Source organism: Acomys minous (genome assembly GCF_964271855.1).
Source record: "Acomys minous genome assembly, chromosome: 18".
In the NCBI taxonomy this organism is placed as follows: Eukaryota; Metazoa; Chordata; class Mammalia; order Rodentia; family Muridae; genus Acomys; species Acomys minous.
In genome coordinates, this window is record NC_140501.1 from 56,602,645 (window position 1) to 56,615,088 (window position 12,444).

Genomic DNA, 12,444 nt, shown 5'->3' on the forward strand with positions numbered 1-12,444 from the left:
CTATTTACGTGGACCTTATGTAACAAGAAGCCGGAGCAACCTAGCGCTTTAGAAAGCTATACGGAATAAGCAGCAACAGGCAATGACTAAGGCGCAGCCTGGCTCTGCAGCCCCAGGCTTTTCCTCTGCTTTTCAGGAGGTCATCCTCCTCTAAGCGGTTACAGACCTACTTGTAATTCTCACCGCAAAGGTTTCAGCTAAGCAATACACTAGGTTCAGACACTAAGAACCTACATTTTGGAATTTTTCAAAAGACTGTTTTTTTTTTTTTGGTATAATATACACTATGCAAAGGAAGAAAACTAAATTAGAAAACAATGGCTTATGGCCATTTTGTCCCAAAGGAGGTTTATACATGTTTCCAAAGTTTTTGGGTTTGTTAACAGGAAATCTTAGCATACACAAGGACAAGACTTGCTTGACTAAAGTGCTGAAAACTCTTAGATGTGATGGATCAATAATCCCCCCATTCTGTACCTCCTAACATGGCATAAGTTTTATTATATTTCTTTGTCTGTTTTCTGTCCCCCTCCGCCCCAGAAATTAATCTTACTAACGCAGGGACTTCTGTCTGGCTGCATTCACAGACTGCAGTGCCTAGCATGGAGAAGGCAGCCTGAATGACCAACTGGTTAAAGTTAGGCACGATGTAATTTCCTTATGACCTAACGATCCCAGCTGTGTATGACGTAAGCCATGCTATGGAAGTTAGTTACAGCTGTGGGTACCGTGGCTGGATTAGTATCCAGGACTGAGTGTCTAGTCATCGTCCAGGCTGAAAGAAAATGACTAAAGCAGCTACTGTGCAGGTGACCGTATCTCACAAGGAAGACATTCTCAGGCCTCTGCCTCGAAGCTCACGTTGACAGGTAGCAACTCTTTGTGGCAGGACGCTTTGCTTTTTATGCCTCAGAAAGATTTCTTTTTATTTATTGTGTGTGTGTGTGTGTGTGTGTGTGTGTGTGTGTGTGTGTGTCAGTGCACAAGTGCGAGGAGGCCCTAAGAGATTTGTTGTTGGACTCACAGGAGCTGAGTGTACAAGTGCTTGTGAACCAGGTGACGTGGATGCTCTGAACCAACTTGGGTCCTTCGGGAAGAACAGCAGAGGCTCATAACCACATCAACATTACTCTTTACTTCAAATTCTTCTGTATCTAGTTGCTATTATTCTTTTTGCTTAGTATGTATATTTGTCAGTCATCTTAAGTCTCTTTAAAAATGTGGTATCTACTTATGAGTACTCAAAAAAGAAGACACCATAGCCATTCCAAACCTTGATTTGACTAGGTACCATCCGTCCTGAGCTCAGGAAGGGGACGAGTTGTTTATAGAAAAAACAAAAGTCAAGTAATCCCTTTCTTTGACAAGAGTTACAGAGGAGGAAGAGGCGCCAATACAGGGTTTGGACAGAGTGGAGTTGGGGAGAAGGTAAGTGTGATCTCAATTTGAGCAAGGCAACAGGAAAACTATCCAAGCAAGATTTTCTACAGGGTATATATAAACACACCCACTGATCAAAAAAATCTTATCTTAAAAAAAAAAAAGAGTTTCAGGGAACTGGAATGGCTAATTTGGACTCTCAAGTTGATTGGTCTGCTCATGCCTGCAGAGGTGTCTGTGAAAGTGTTTCCACACTCTGACTGGGGTCTCACTGGGGAGGGAAGACCCTGTCTGAATGTGGATGGCGCCATTCATTGTCTCGACTGGGGTCCCACGCCAAATGAAACCAAGAACAAGGAGAAAGCCACCTGGGCACACTCACGTCTCTGTGCTCCCTCCTCTGCTGAGATGTGGGTGGGCAGCCTCAACCTTCTCAGGCCACAGCTTCAAGCTTCCTGCGGCCACGCCCTCCCCGACACATGGGCTCTATGCACTCTCACACCGTGAGCCAAAATAAGCCCTTCCTCCCTTAAGTTGCTATCTCAGAAATGAGAAAAGTAACTAATGTAGAAACACTTGGTGCCAGGGCTGGAGAGATGGCTCAGTGGTTAAGAGCACTGACTGCTCTTCCAGAGGTCCTGAGTTCAATTCCCAGCAACCACATGGTGGCTCAAAACCATCTATAATGAGATCTGCTGCCCTCTTTCTGGCATGCAGGCACACATGCTGGCAGAACAGTGTATACATAATGAATAAATAAATCTTTCAAAAAAGAAAGAAATAAAATAAAAGAAAAAAGAAATACTTGCTGCAAAAAAAAAAAAAGCACCTAGTTTTACTGCAACTTGACAGGCCAAGGTAGGCTGATATCCTTGGCAGGGCTCCTCTTCTCTGAGGAAAAAGAGAGGAGGGGGTTGAGGAAAGGGAGGGAAGAAGGAGAGACTGGGAAGAGAGGATGGGGGGAATCTTCAATTGGAATGCAATTAAACTAAATTAATGAATTAATTAAAATTATATAATGCAAGAAATAAAGAAACTTAAACAAAAGGTACACTGTGCATAAAACTACTTTCTTCAGTGCCCTTCCCCTTGTGACTCAACTATCTTAATTTTGTTAAAGACTGAAATATAAATTTTTACTTTGGAAACTAATTAAAAGACATAGGTGTTTGCTTCGGGCTAGAGTGGGAGGCTGGTTTCTATAGGTGAACAGAGACCACTCTAAAAACCTGGGAGGTGCTATTTGCTGCCCTTGCCTGTGGCATTTACCATACTGCTGCTAAACTGGCTGATTTAGTCCCAAAGTAAGAATACTTTTTCTTTCTGTTTCAAATATTTCTTATCTTCAAAAGCCTGCACCTGTATAGACTTTAGAGTCACTGAAATGTGTAGATCACCTTTGACATCTTTCAGTGTTTCATTTGAGTCACAGGCCAGGCCAAGCCTTCTACACTGTTCTTTCATTTCTGTTACTAGAAGGATCTACAGACCATTCATGACTGTGGAAAGAGAGTGCTAACTTCAGCGGCCATCACATCCCTTTGCACACACAGTCCTCAGCAGCCATCACATCCCTTTGCACACACACAGTCCTCAGCAGCCATCACGTCCCTTTGCACACACAGTCCTCAGCAGCCATTACGTCCCTTTGCACACACAGTCCTCAGCAGCCATCACATCCCTTTGCACACACACAGTCCTCAGCAGCCATCACATCCCTTTGCACACACAGTCCTCAGCAGCCATCACATCCATTGGGCCCTTTAGTACAAACACGATCCCTTTAACTTGTACTGGTGTAACGGTCACACTTTGCATAAAACACTGCCAGTATTCAAGTGCAGAATTGTTTTTCTCACATTTGAAAGAGGATCAGAGAGCAAAGGCTAGGGTTCAGTGTATTCAGTGACAAAGCCACACTCTCTGGTTTCTAAAAATCAAAGCGTTCCTATAAACAGCAGTCATCCGAAGGTGACCTTCTTGGGCCACTTTCCAACAGATCACTGATCTTAACAACCCGTGGCAGCAAGTGTGGACAGTGGGTTGGGGGGAGGAGCGTAGAGAAGAAGCAAAAATCTTCCCTTTAGACAAATTTCAAAACCTGGGCTTGTCTTGTAGATCCGGAGAATACAGTTGGGAAAACCTCCCCGGGTGTGAAAGATTGGATTAAGGGCAAGCTACTGGCAAGTTCTCCAGGTGAGAAGCCCTCCAGCGCCCACCTTCAGAGAGCTGCTCAACTTGGGGTGACACCTGGAGTAACTGCTCCCCTGTCTGTGGAGGCCCGAGATCTTCCCACCTCAGCTCTTGCTTGCAGGGTGTGGGACACACTACTGGTCTAGGATGGGCAAAGCCATTGAACTCTCTTTGCCCTAACTTACGGCTCTGTAACTTCTCCGTGGCTTTCCGGTACAACAGACCACAGACAAACAGACGGACGGACAGACAGACAGACAGACAGGCGTCAGATGACCTCTGTACCTGCAGAAGGATTTTGTTGCCGTCATGGTCCTCGGTCTGCCAGCGCCCCTCGCTGATGGGGCTGCAGGGGTTGGGAAGGAGGGGCACCAGGTGCCCGATGTCCTTCACGCGGAACTCCAGCACGGAGGAGTCGGTGGGCACCGGGTTCTGGTCGCAGGGCAGTCTTTTCAGGGAGAACTGGATGTCCACATCCAGGTTGGAGAAGATGGGGAAGATGCAGAAGTCTGCTTTCCGTTGGCTGGGACTCCGGCGCAGGATCAGCTCATAGAAGCGGAGGCTGTCTGCGTAGGTGTCATGGCGACAGTAGATGGTGAAGCGCACGATCTCTTTGCCGTAGTGCACTGGCCGGATGGCCCACAGCGGGGTTCCGGGAGCCAGAGTGAAGAAGTCTTGGCTGCAGGGCAGGTAGGGTAGGAATCGGCCTTGCACACGCTCTGTGTGGTGGTGGCGCCAAGGAGGCCTCTGCAGCACCCGGTGCACCTGTAGGATCTGCTCCTCTCCGTACGCCTCCTGCAGGAACAGCACCACGGCCAGCGCCGGCTGCGCACCCTTGGGGGACTTCCGCCTTCGCCGGCCTGTGCGCCTCTCAGACACTCGGAAGAGTGGGAGGTCAGGGTGAACCCACGCCAAAACCTTGTCGATGGCCTCCTGCAGCGGCTGGGACTGCCCTGGGTCTGCGATGATGTGGATGCTCACCAGGAAAGGGTCCTGTGCTTCCTCCACAGAAAGCTCACCTGGGAGCACACAGGAATGAATGAATGGATGAACGGGTGGTTGAGTAGACCGATGGATGGATGGGTGGATGGATGGATGGATGGGTAGATGGATGGATGGATGGATGGGTAGATGGATGGGTAGATAGGTGGGCCAGTGGTTGAGTGGATAGATGGATGTGTGGGAAAATGGGTATGTGGGTGAGTGAGTGGATGGATGGGTGAGTGTATGACATCATAAGTATTCTGCTAAGGGAAAACAGTAACAATATATATTGCTTTGGCAGGAAGAGCAGCTAAATTCTAACTGAATGGAATCCATGCTCTTAGATTTTTGTGAACCCAAAGTCTAGAGAGGAAAAAAAGGGTTGTTGCTTTGTACGTTGGGCAGTGTTAGGAAAAACCTTGGTTCTGCCCACCAGGCTGTGTAGCTTCTTCTAGATAAGAGAAGCCCTTTCTCTTGACTCCAAAAGACTCCCGGTGTGCTCACGAGCCCCTTTACACATGTGCTTCTTGCCATAGGGATTTAATAATGTTAGATCAAAACTAGCCTGAACTTGTCATCTCAGCTCTGTTATCCGACCTGACAACAGCTGAGTTTATGGCTGCCACACTGTTTGAGCAGCTGACATGTACAAGTCTGTTTAGGAAGACTCCGAATGAAGAGTGCTGTCTTGGACTTACATGTTACACAACCCATGTCGCCACGGGCTGCAGCTTTTCACATGACCACAGCCACGAGTGAGACTTTCATGACTTAGGTGGGGAACACAGACAGATGTAAAAATGCAAATTCAGTGTGACGTGTGTCTATAGTGAATGAAACAGAGCTGCATCTTGGGATGGGGGCCAACAGGAAGTTAGGGCTCCGTAGAAGAAATCTTATCACGGGAACGTTCCTGAACTTCTTTTCAGAGTTTATTGAATTATTTGTGTGGGAGGTGAAGTCTAGAGGACATGTTGGGGTCCCCACTTTCCTCCTACCATATGGGTCCCCGGGTTCAAACTCAGCTGGTCAGGCTTGGCAGCTATCACCTTTACCCACTTAGCCATCTTGTTTATCCTTCTCAAACTTCTAACAAAGAGCAGATGGCGCGGACCTTCACCGGGACCATTCAACTGGATACACACATATGTCTTTGGTTGGACGCCATGCATAACAGACTTGCTTCATTTCTTTAGACACCAGACCCCTACTTGGAGAACCAAGCTTCCTTCTCAACAAGGCTGCAAGAGAAGACGCGGCAGCTTATAGCTAGGTGGTTGTGGGTTTCCTAAAATGACCACAATGCCTGACCCACCAGTGCCTCCTGAAACCCCGCCCCCCCATCTTTCGTTTTGCAAATTTCTTCGGTCTGTTTTGTTTATACATTTAATGGACTTTTAAGGTCTCTGTCCTATGTGCTTGGCACTGAGTAGGGCGAGGAGCACCCAGGCAGAAAGGGGAGTCCACACTAGTCTGCAGCTGAGGCATCCAGCACAAAGCTCACTCTCACTGGAAGAATCTGTTGCAGACATAGGAGGGAACACCCAGAGGATGGGTACAACACACTGGGGCTGCGCTTAGGAGCGAGGTAAAGTGGTGAGGCAGGTACGCTCAGGTAAAGCTACTTGGTACCACCCAGAATTTCACAAATATTGAGTGGAGCAGTCACCTTTCCTGTGTTCCCAGGCAGACAGCCCCGTGGTGGTTTGAATGAGAAGGGCACGTAGGCTTGGTTCCTAGTTGGTGGAACCGTTTGGGAAGGATTAGGTGTGGCCTTGGGAGGAGGTATGAAACTGGGGGTGGGTTTGTTTCAAAAGCTGAAGCCATTCCCAGTTGTCTCTCTCTCTCTCTCTCTCTCTCTCTCTCTCTCTCCCCCCTCTTTCCTCATTTCCCCCCTCCCTCCTTCCCTCCCTTCCTTGCTCCCTCACTCCATGTGTTTGTAATCAGGTGTAAGCTCTCAGCTATTGCTCCAGGGCCATGCCTGCCTGCCTGCCTGCTGGCTGCCATGCTCCCAGCTTTGATGATCACAAACCCTTTAGAACTGTGAGCCCCCATTTTAAATGCTTTCCTTTATAAGCTGCCTCGGCTATGGTGTTTTGTCCTGGCAATGGAAGTAAGTAAGTAAGTAAGACAACCTCCAACTACAGGGCCGAGTGTTTAACCATGAGGATGCTCTCAGCTGGGGTGAGGTGGACTGGTGGCCACAGAGGTGTGTGTGGCCAGTTCAGAAACCATACCTGAGAAAGAGCTTTGGCCATCTAAATGTGTTCCATGTGCTGTAACCTCGACCTGATGGATCCTAGGCGAATGTGCTCTGTGCGCCGTTACCTAAATGTGATGGAGCCCAGGTGAACGTGTTCTGTGCGCTGTAACCTGAACATGACTGATCTTAGGTGGAGCCAGACATTTTTTGGCCAAGTATGAGAGGGATGGGATGGGTGAGTCATATTTACCTGGGATACAGACCAGCCCTCACAATGTTACTGGGGTGAGGCACAGAGCAAGCAACGGCCCATGAGTCCAAGCAGTACAGAGGGCTTTTAGCAACTTTAATCCAAATCAGCCCCAAGATGTCAGGATGTTTTCTGGGAGAAAATACTCCACTGAGTCTGGGCGGGGAATGGGGCAGGAGCACCCTAGCTGAGCCCAGGCTAGATCAGACAAAGACAGATGGTTGGAAACATTTGGCTCACTCAGGTTAGATTGTTGACCCCAAGACTCATGGGAAATAACACATGAGTGAAGGGGCAGGAGATGACGGTTGTTCGGTAGTACTGAAGATGCAGATGGAACTGGGAGGCATAGAAGTGTGTTGTCACAGGCTGCTTTGGAGACATGGCGGATACCCTTGGGGCCCACAGGCCCGGGGCAGTGCACACAAAGTAGGAGTGTGGAGTGCTCTGATGTCTCCGTGACGTGCTGTTTAACTGAGGGGTGAACAGAAGAGAAAGGCAGGTTCTAGGGAGAAGACCAAGAGCTCTGCCAGGCTACCTGGCCTGGCCTGTTAGTTATTTCCTGGAGGCTGCCCCTGGGTTTTGGACTTTGATGCCACTGAGGTGGTGGCTGAATCTAAGGGTGCATCTGCTGCTTTTAGAAGGTGTTTTTGTACTTGTGTGGCTACACCTGATGTGTGTGTTTCCATCCAGATCTGAATTATGAAAACCCACCGCGATTGGTTTAGAGAGCAGTCACAGGGTTGCTCTGGTCATCCCCCCCCCCCCCCCCCCCGACTCTTTCAGTCTACCTGGCTTCTTCCATTTCATCACACACTGACACCAGCTAAAGCGGAAGCAGTGAGGGCGCAGCAGGCCCCTCCCCCAGCTGCAGGCTCCAAAGCTGCCAAACTGTAGCTGGGCCGCCTGGAACTCCCAGCTCCAGATGTATACGACTTTGCAAAACACCAGTCCATTTTCAACCCAAATGGGGGAAAGGACAGAAAGGTTCTGAACAAGACAACGATAAAGAAGTTTGTTCAAGGGATTACAGATGGCTTCTGTCAGGGGAACAAGAGTAGATGGAGCAGAAGGAATGTTGGGAAAACAAGTTGTCAGAGAAGTGAGGTGGCCCCTTTAAGACCCAGACCCCTCACAGGGTGTACACATAGCCAGAGGCCCAGAGTGAAGCAACAGGAGCTCTTTGGTAAAGCTCTGAGAACAGGCGCTCATTTAGTGCCTTGCAATGGCTGAGATCACTGCCCGCCTGCACTTTAGAAAAGCAGAAAACCAAGGCAAGAAACCAGTTACCCGCCAAGAGCACCAAAAGCAGAAACAGAGCCGTCTCTATGGCACAGAAGCCTATGAGCCCCTGTATCCCTCCTCTCTGCTGTACCCACATCCTAGCAGGATGCTCAACTGCCTTTCTCACCCACGTCTGGCCATGCACCCCCACCTTCCTCTCTCCCTCTCAGTGGCCCTTCCCAGCCACCAGCTTCCTGTCTTAGACACTCATTTGCATTTCTTTCCTCTAGCCTTGACGTCTCCTGAGGACAAGCATGCCAGAGGCCACCTCCCTCTTGGCTCACATCTAAGTCTTTACCTCTCAGCAATGGCCTGGAGGGTAATGCAGGCCAGAGCCACAGGTGGTGGTACCCAGGAAATAAAAATCAGACCCGATTTCAAGAAATCCCCCACAGGTGGGTAGGAGAGGCTGGGCATGAAGACACCAGGGGAGTAGGAGCTAAATTTCCCTAAAACTCCTAGAGTTGTTGGCCATCAGCCTTAAGCCACCTCCTGCAGCCACAGAAAGGTTTCCCAGAGAGCAGGAACAAAGGCTAAAGCCTGCAAGGACCATAGAGGGTTTACAGCTTTGCAAAGGGCAGGCTGCCCAGCCTGGGAGAGTGAGCTGGGCTGAAAAGCATTGTACTCCACCGCTGAGGGCTAGAAGTTAGAATGCAGCCTGCACCAAGCAGGAGGAAGCCATGTCCAGAGACTGCAGTGCCTTTGGGCTGCAGGAATCCAGAGCCAGGAGAGGCTGATGTCCTGGTCCTGCCCCGCTCTGGGGAACTGGCAGTGATATGTGTAAGCTTGCTGCTGCTCTCTGCATGTGACCCTGAGACAGCTCTAAACTGCCATCGGGGAACTAGGGTTACATGTACGCGTCTCTATGGCACTGAGCAGGAAACCAAGTATTTGAGGGGAAGGAGAGAAAATGTGAATAATTAATTGCCATGGAAAGCCTCTAGATCTCCCTGGAGAAGCAGAGATGCTGTGCCAGCGTGTGCTCTGCCTTCATCATATCTATTACCGGTCTTTCCCAAGGACCCCACAGAGCACCTGTTCCATCAGGGCAAAACACAGAATTAGTAACACCGCGATGACTGTGGGAGCTGCTGCAGGGACAGGACTGCCTTCCAATTAGTCCAAGTCTCCAAAAAGGAGAAGGAGGTCTCCTCCTGTGACTCTGGGATCAGTGTTTCTCGTGATAGCGTGGAGCAGCTCAAATGATAAAGAAGGGAGAAGTGAGGCCAGCTCTCCCAGGAAAAAGGATGTGCAGCCAGCCCGGCTTCCTACATCCTCCCCAATGCTCTTCTGTCCTCTAGACACTCACCCCCCTCTTTTTTTGTCACCTAAACTCAAGAGAAAAAAAAATAGACAATGGTAAACATTTCTTAAGTGCTTACTATTTGTCAGCCACCGTCCGGAAGCCTTTACCCATGAGATCTCATTTAATCTTTGAACCAGAGTGCTAGAGGCCTATGGGTCCCACTCTGTGGCTAAAATGCTGAGTTGGTTAAGGCCCTTTAGCTAAAGAAGAACAAGGGCTATTGAATGAACCCCAAGCCTGCCCAGTCACTCTGTTGTCACCTCATAAACCTATCCTTGTCCCGAACATGAGTGTCCTCTGCTGGGGCTCCAGACTTGCTCTCCAGCTTCCTTAGCTCATCTGAGTGCGTTATCCTCCTATGATCCAGACGACAGGTTGGGCGGTACTTTTCTGCTACGAAGGAGAAGGCAGGGGACCAGGATCTTTCTGCTTGTTGACAGACCTGGGATGCTAGACCAACGCTTGGCTGTCTCAACGCTACCTGCATAGAGTCTCTCACACCTCTCTCTCCAAACGAGGGCCACACACAAGCCTTACCTGCACTGGTCCGCACCATCTGCTTCTTGATGCATTAACCCACCTTTCAGAATTGACAAACTGGAAGTCCCCAGAGCACCTACTTCCTGGCAGTGGCCATGTCTGGATGAATGTTAGGATCTAGCCTTCCAACGTGACTGTCTGAACTAGTCTTAGCATATGACAAACTCAGATCTGCTTTCCTGGCTTTTTGAACAACTGATGTTCTCACTGTGGTTGCACCCTCAGTTTGTCCCTGGCAAGTGGCAAGTCATTTGCAATCTTTTATTAACTAAGGGATGCCTACTGAGCATCTACTATGTGCTGGGTGCTACATAATGGAGAGTGAGAGAGACTTAGCCTTCAGAGACCTCATGCTCTAGTGGGAGGAAACACGGTGAATAGCGACATAAGCAGCAACAGCTACTGTACTTAGCAAACACGAATTCTATGTGTACACGGGAAGAGGTTGCTACCCACGGGAGCAGCCCGAACCAAGCACTGTCAACTAAACAAATCACTCAGCACCCTTCCAGTGCCAAAATGTCCACCAATAAACACCCCATGCACCCTGGCCACTCAGGAGCCTCACGCTGCCAGCTCTGTGGGCTGTTCGTTTTAGGAAAGGTACAAGAGGGTAAGTGAATCTCTGCTTGCCTCTCTAAAGCCTCCCTCTGTGGCAGTGAACTGTGCCATGTGTGGATGTCACTGCCAACTAGATGCACATGCGCAGGTGAGACATGCAACAGACTCGCCCAGGGCACGGGCTGACCCTGAACCCAGAACAGGCCATACGGTAGGAGGGAAAGGTCCTAGTGATAAGAAACACAAAACCCACAGAGGGCCACGCTCTCCCGTTAGGCAGCATCAGGAAGCAAGCCCCTTCCTGGGAGAGCCACTCCTCCGGAATGTAATGAATAACTCGCCTTCTTTGCTTTTAATGTGTTTTTAAAAGACAATTATTTGCATCTCTAAACTAATGAGAAAATCATGAGCAATCCCCTTAAGCTACCGAGAGTTAAGATAAAAACCTCAGCTTTCCTCAATTGTGGGTAATCTTATCGTTTCAATAATAAAAGTGGCAGGGAAGCAACCATGGGCAATTCCTAGGTGTGCTCAGTCAGAGTGCAGCAGTGTGGCTCCGCCCTTTGTCTCAGCTCCTACAACTTTCTGTAGTTCAGAACTGAACACTGGCTGGAGCGGTTCAGCTGAAACCTCCATTTTCCCTTGGCAGAGAACACTCAGGAATCTTTGTGCTCTCTGGGCCTTTTCAAGCCTTTGTAAGATAGATGCCCTAGCTACAGCTTGGCCCCTTCTCAGTTTTCAGTGTTGGTACAGAGACAATGTCACAGGCCAGGACAATGAGCCCTTCTGAGACCAGGAGATTATTCAGAGCCGGTGAGGCAGACGGACGACAGTACAACACTCCTCCACTTGGAGGAAGGGCTTCCGTTTTACCTTAAATGTGTTTGCAAGCCTTGTTCAAGCCGAGTTCTGAAACATCCCTTGGGAAGGGGAGAAGAGAAAAAAAGGCAGCCACAAAATGCTGAGAAAAGAGACCTGGGATGGGTATAGCCTGACACAGATTCTGAGAGGGCCATTAATTAGTCTGAGGAAATATGAAGACAGCTAGCAACAAACATACAGAGATTTTTTTAAGTCCACACACTGCCATGATTTTGAAAGCTTTTGAGCAGGCACACAGGTCTGTGGCATAGCATGGTACTCTGCCTGGTGACATGCTAAGAGACCCTCTGTATAAAACTTCTGGTTTGAGGCCCTGTGAGACTGTGGCATTGTGCCATCTCTTAGTTAGGGTACATGTTGTAAAAAGACACCATGACCACAGCAACTCTTACAAAGGAAAGCATTTAATTGGAGCTTGCTTATGGCTTCAGTGGTTTAGCCCACTGACATCATGGGGAGGCATGGCTGTATGCAGTCAGACATGGTGCTGGAGAAGGAGCTGAGGGTGCTACATTCATATCAGGAGGCAGCAGGAAAAGAGAGAGTGACATCGGGCCTGGCTTGAGCATTTGAAACCCCAAAGCCCACCCCTGAGTGACACACTTCCTCCAGCAAGACCTAATAGTGCCACTCCCTATGAGTCTAAGTATGGGGCCATTTTCATCCAAACCACCTCATACCCCAGACCTTTCCTTCTGCTCAGAGATTTCAGTTCTTTCTAAAGCACACACGTTCCCCTGTAGCACAGGCATCCTGAGAAAGTTGTGTTCTTAATACAACATTACAGATTTGAGAATGTGGCAGCTGGGTGTCAGAGCAACAAGTCCAGAATTAAAATCCACCCCGTTTCAGGAAATCAAA

General features: G+C 49.0%; 1 protein-coding gene across 1 annotated transcript in view; it reads right to left on the bottom strand.

The window, feature by feature from the left end:
- Positions 1–12,444, bottom strand: part of FAM124A (family with sequence similarity 124 member A) — a 56,688-nt gene that overhangs the window by 19,533 nt on the left and 24,711 nt on the right. Inside the window, 1 exon segment of the mRNA XM_084768147.1 lies at positions 3,859–4,592. Within this exon segment, the coding sequence (XP_084624273.1) occupies positions 3,859–4,592 (734 nt within the window).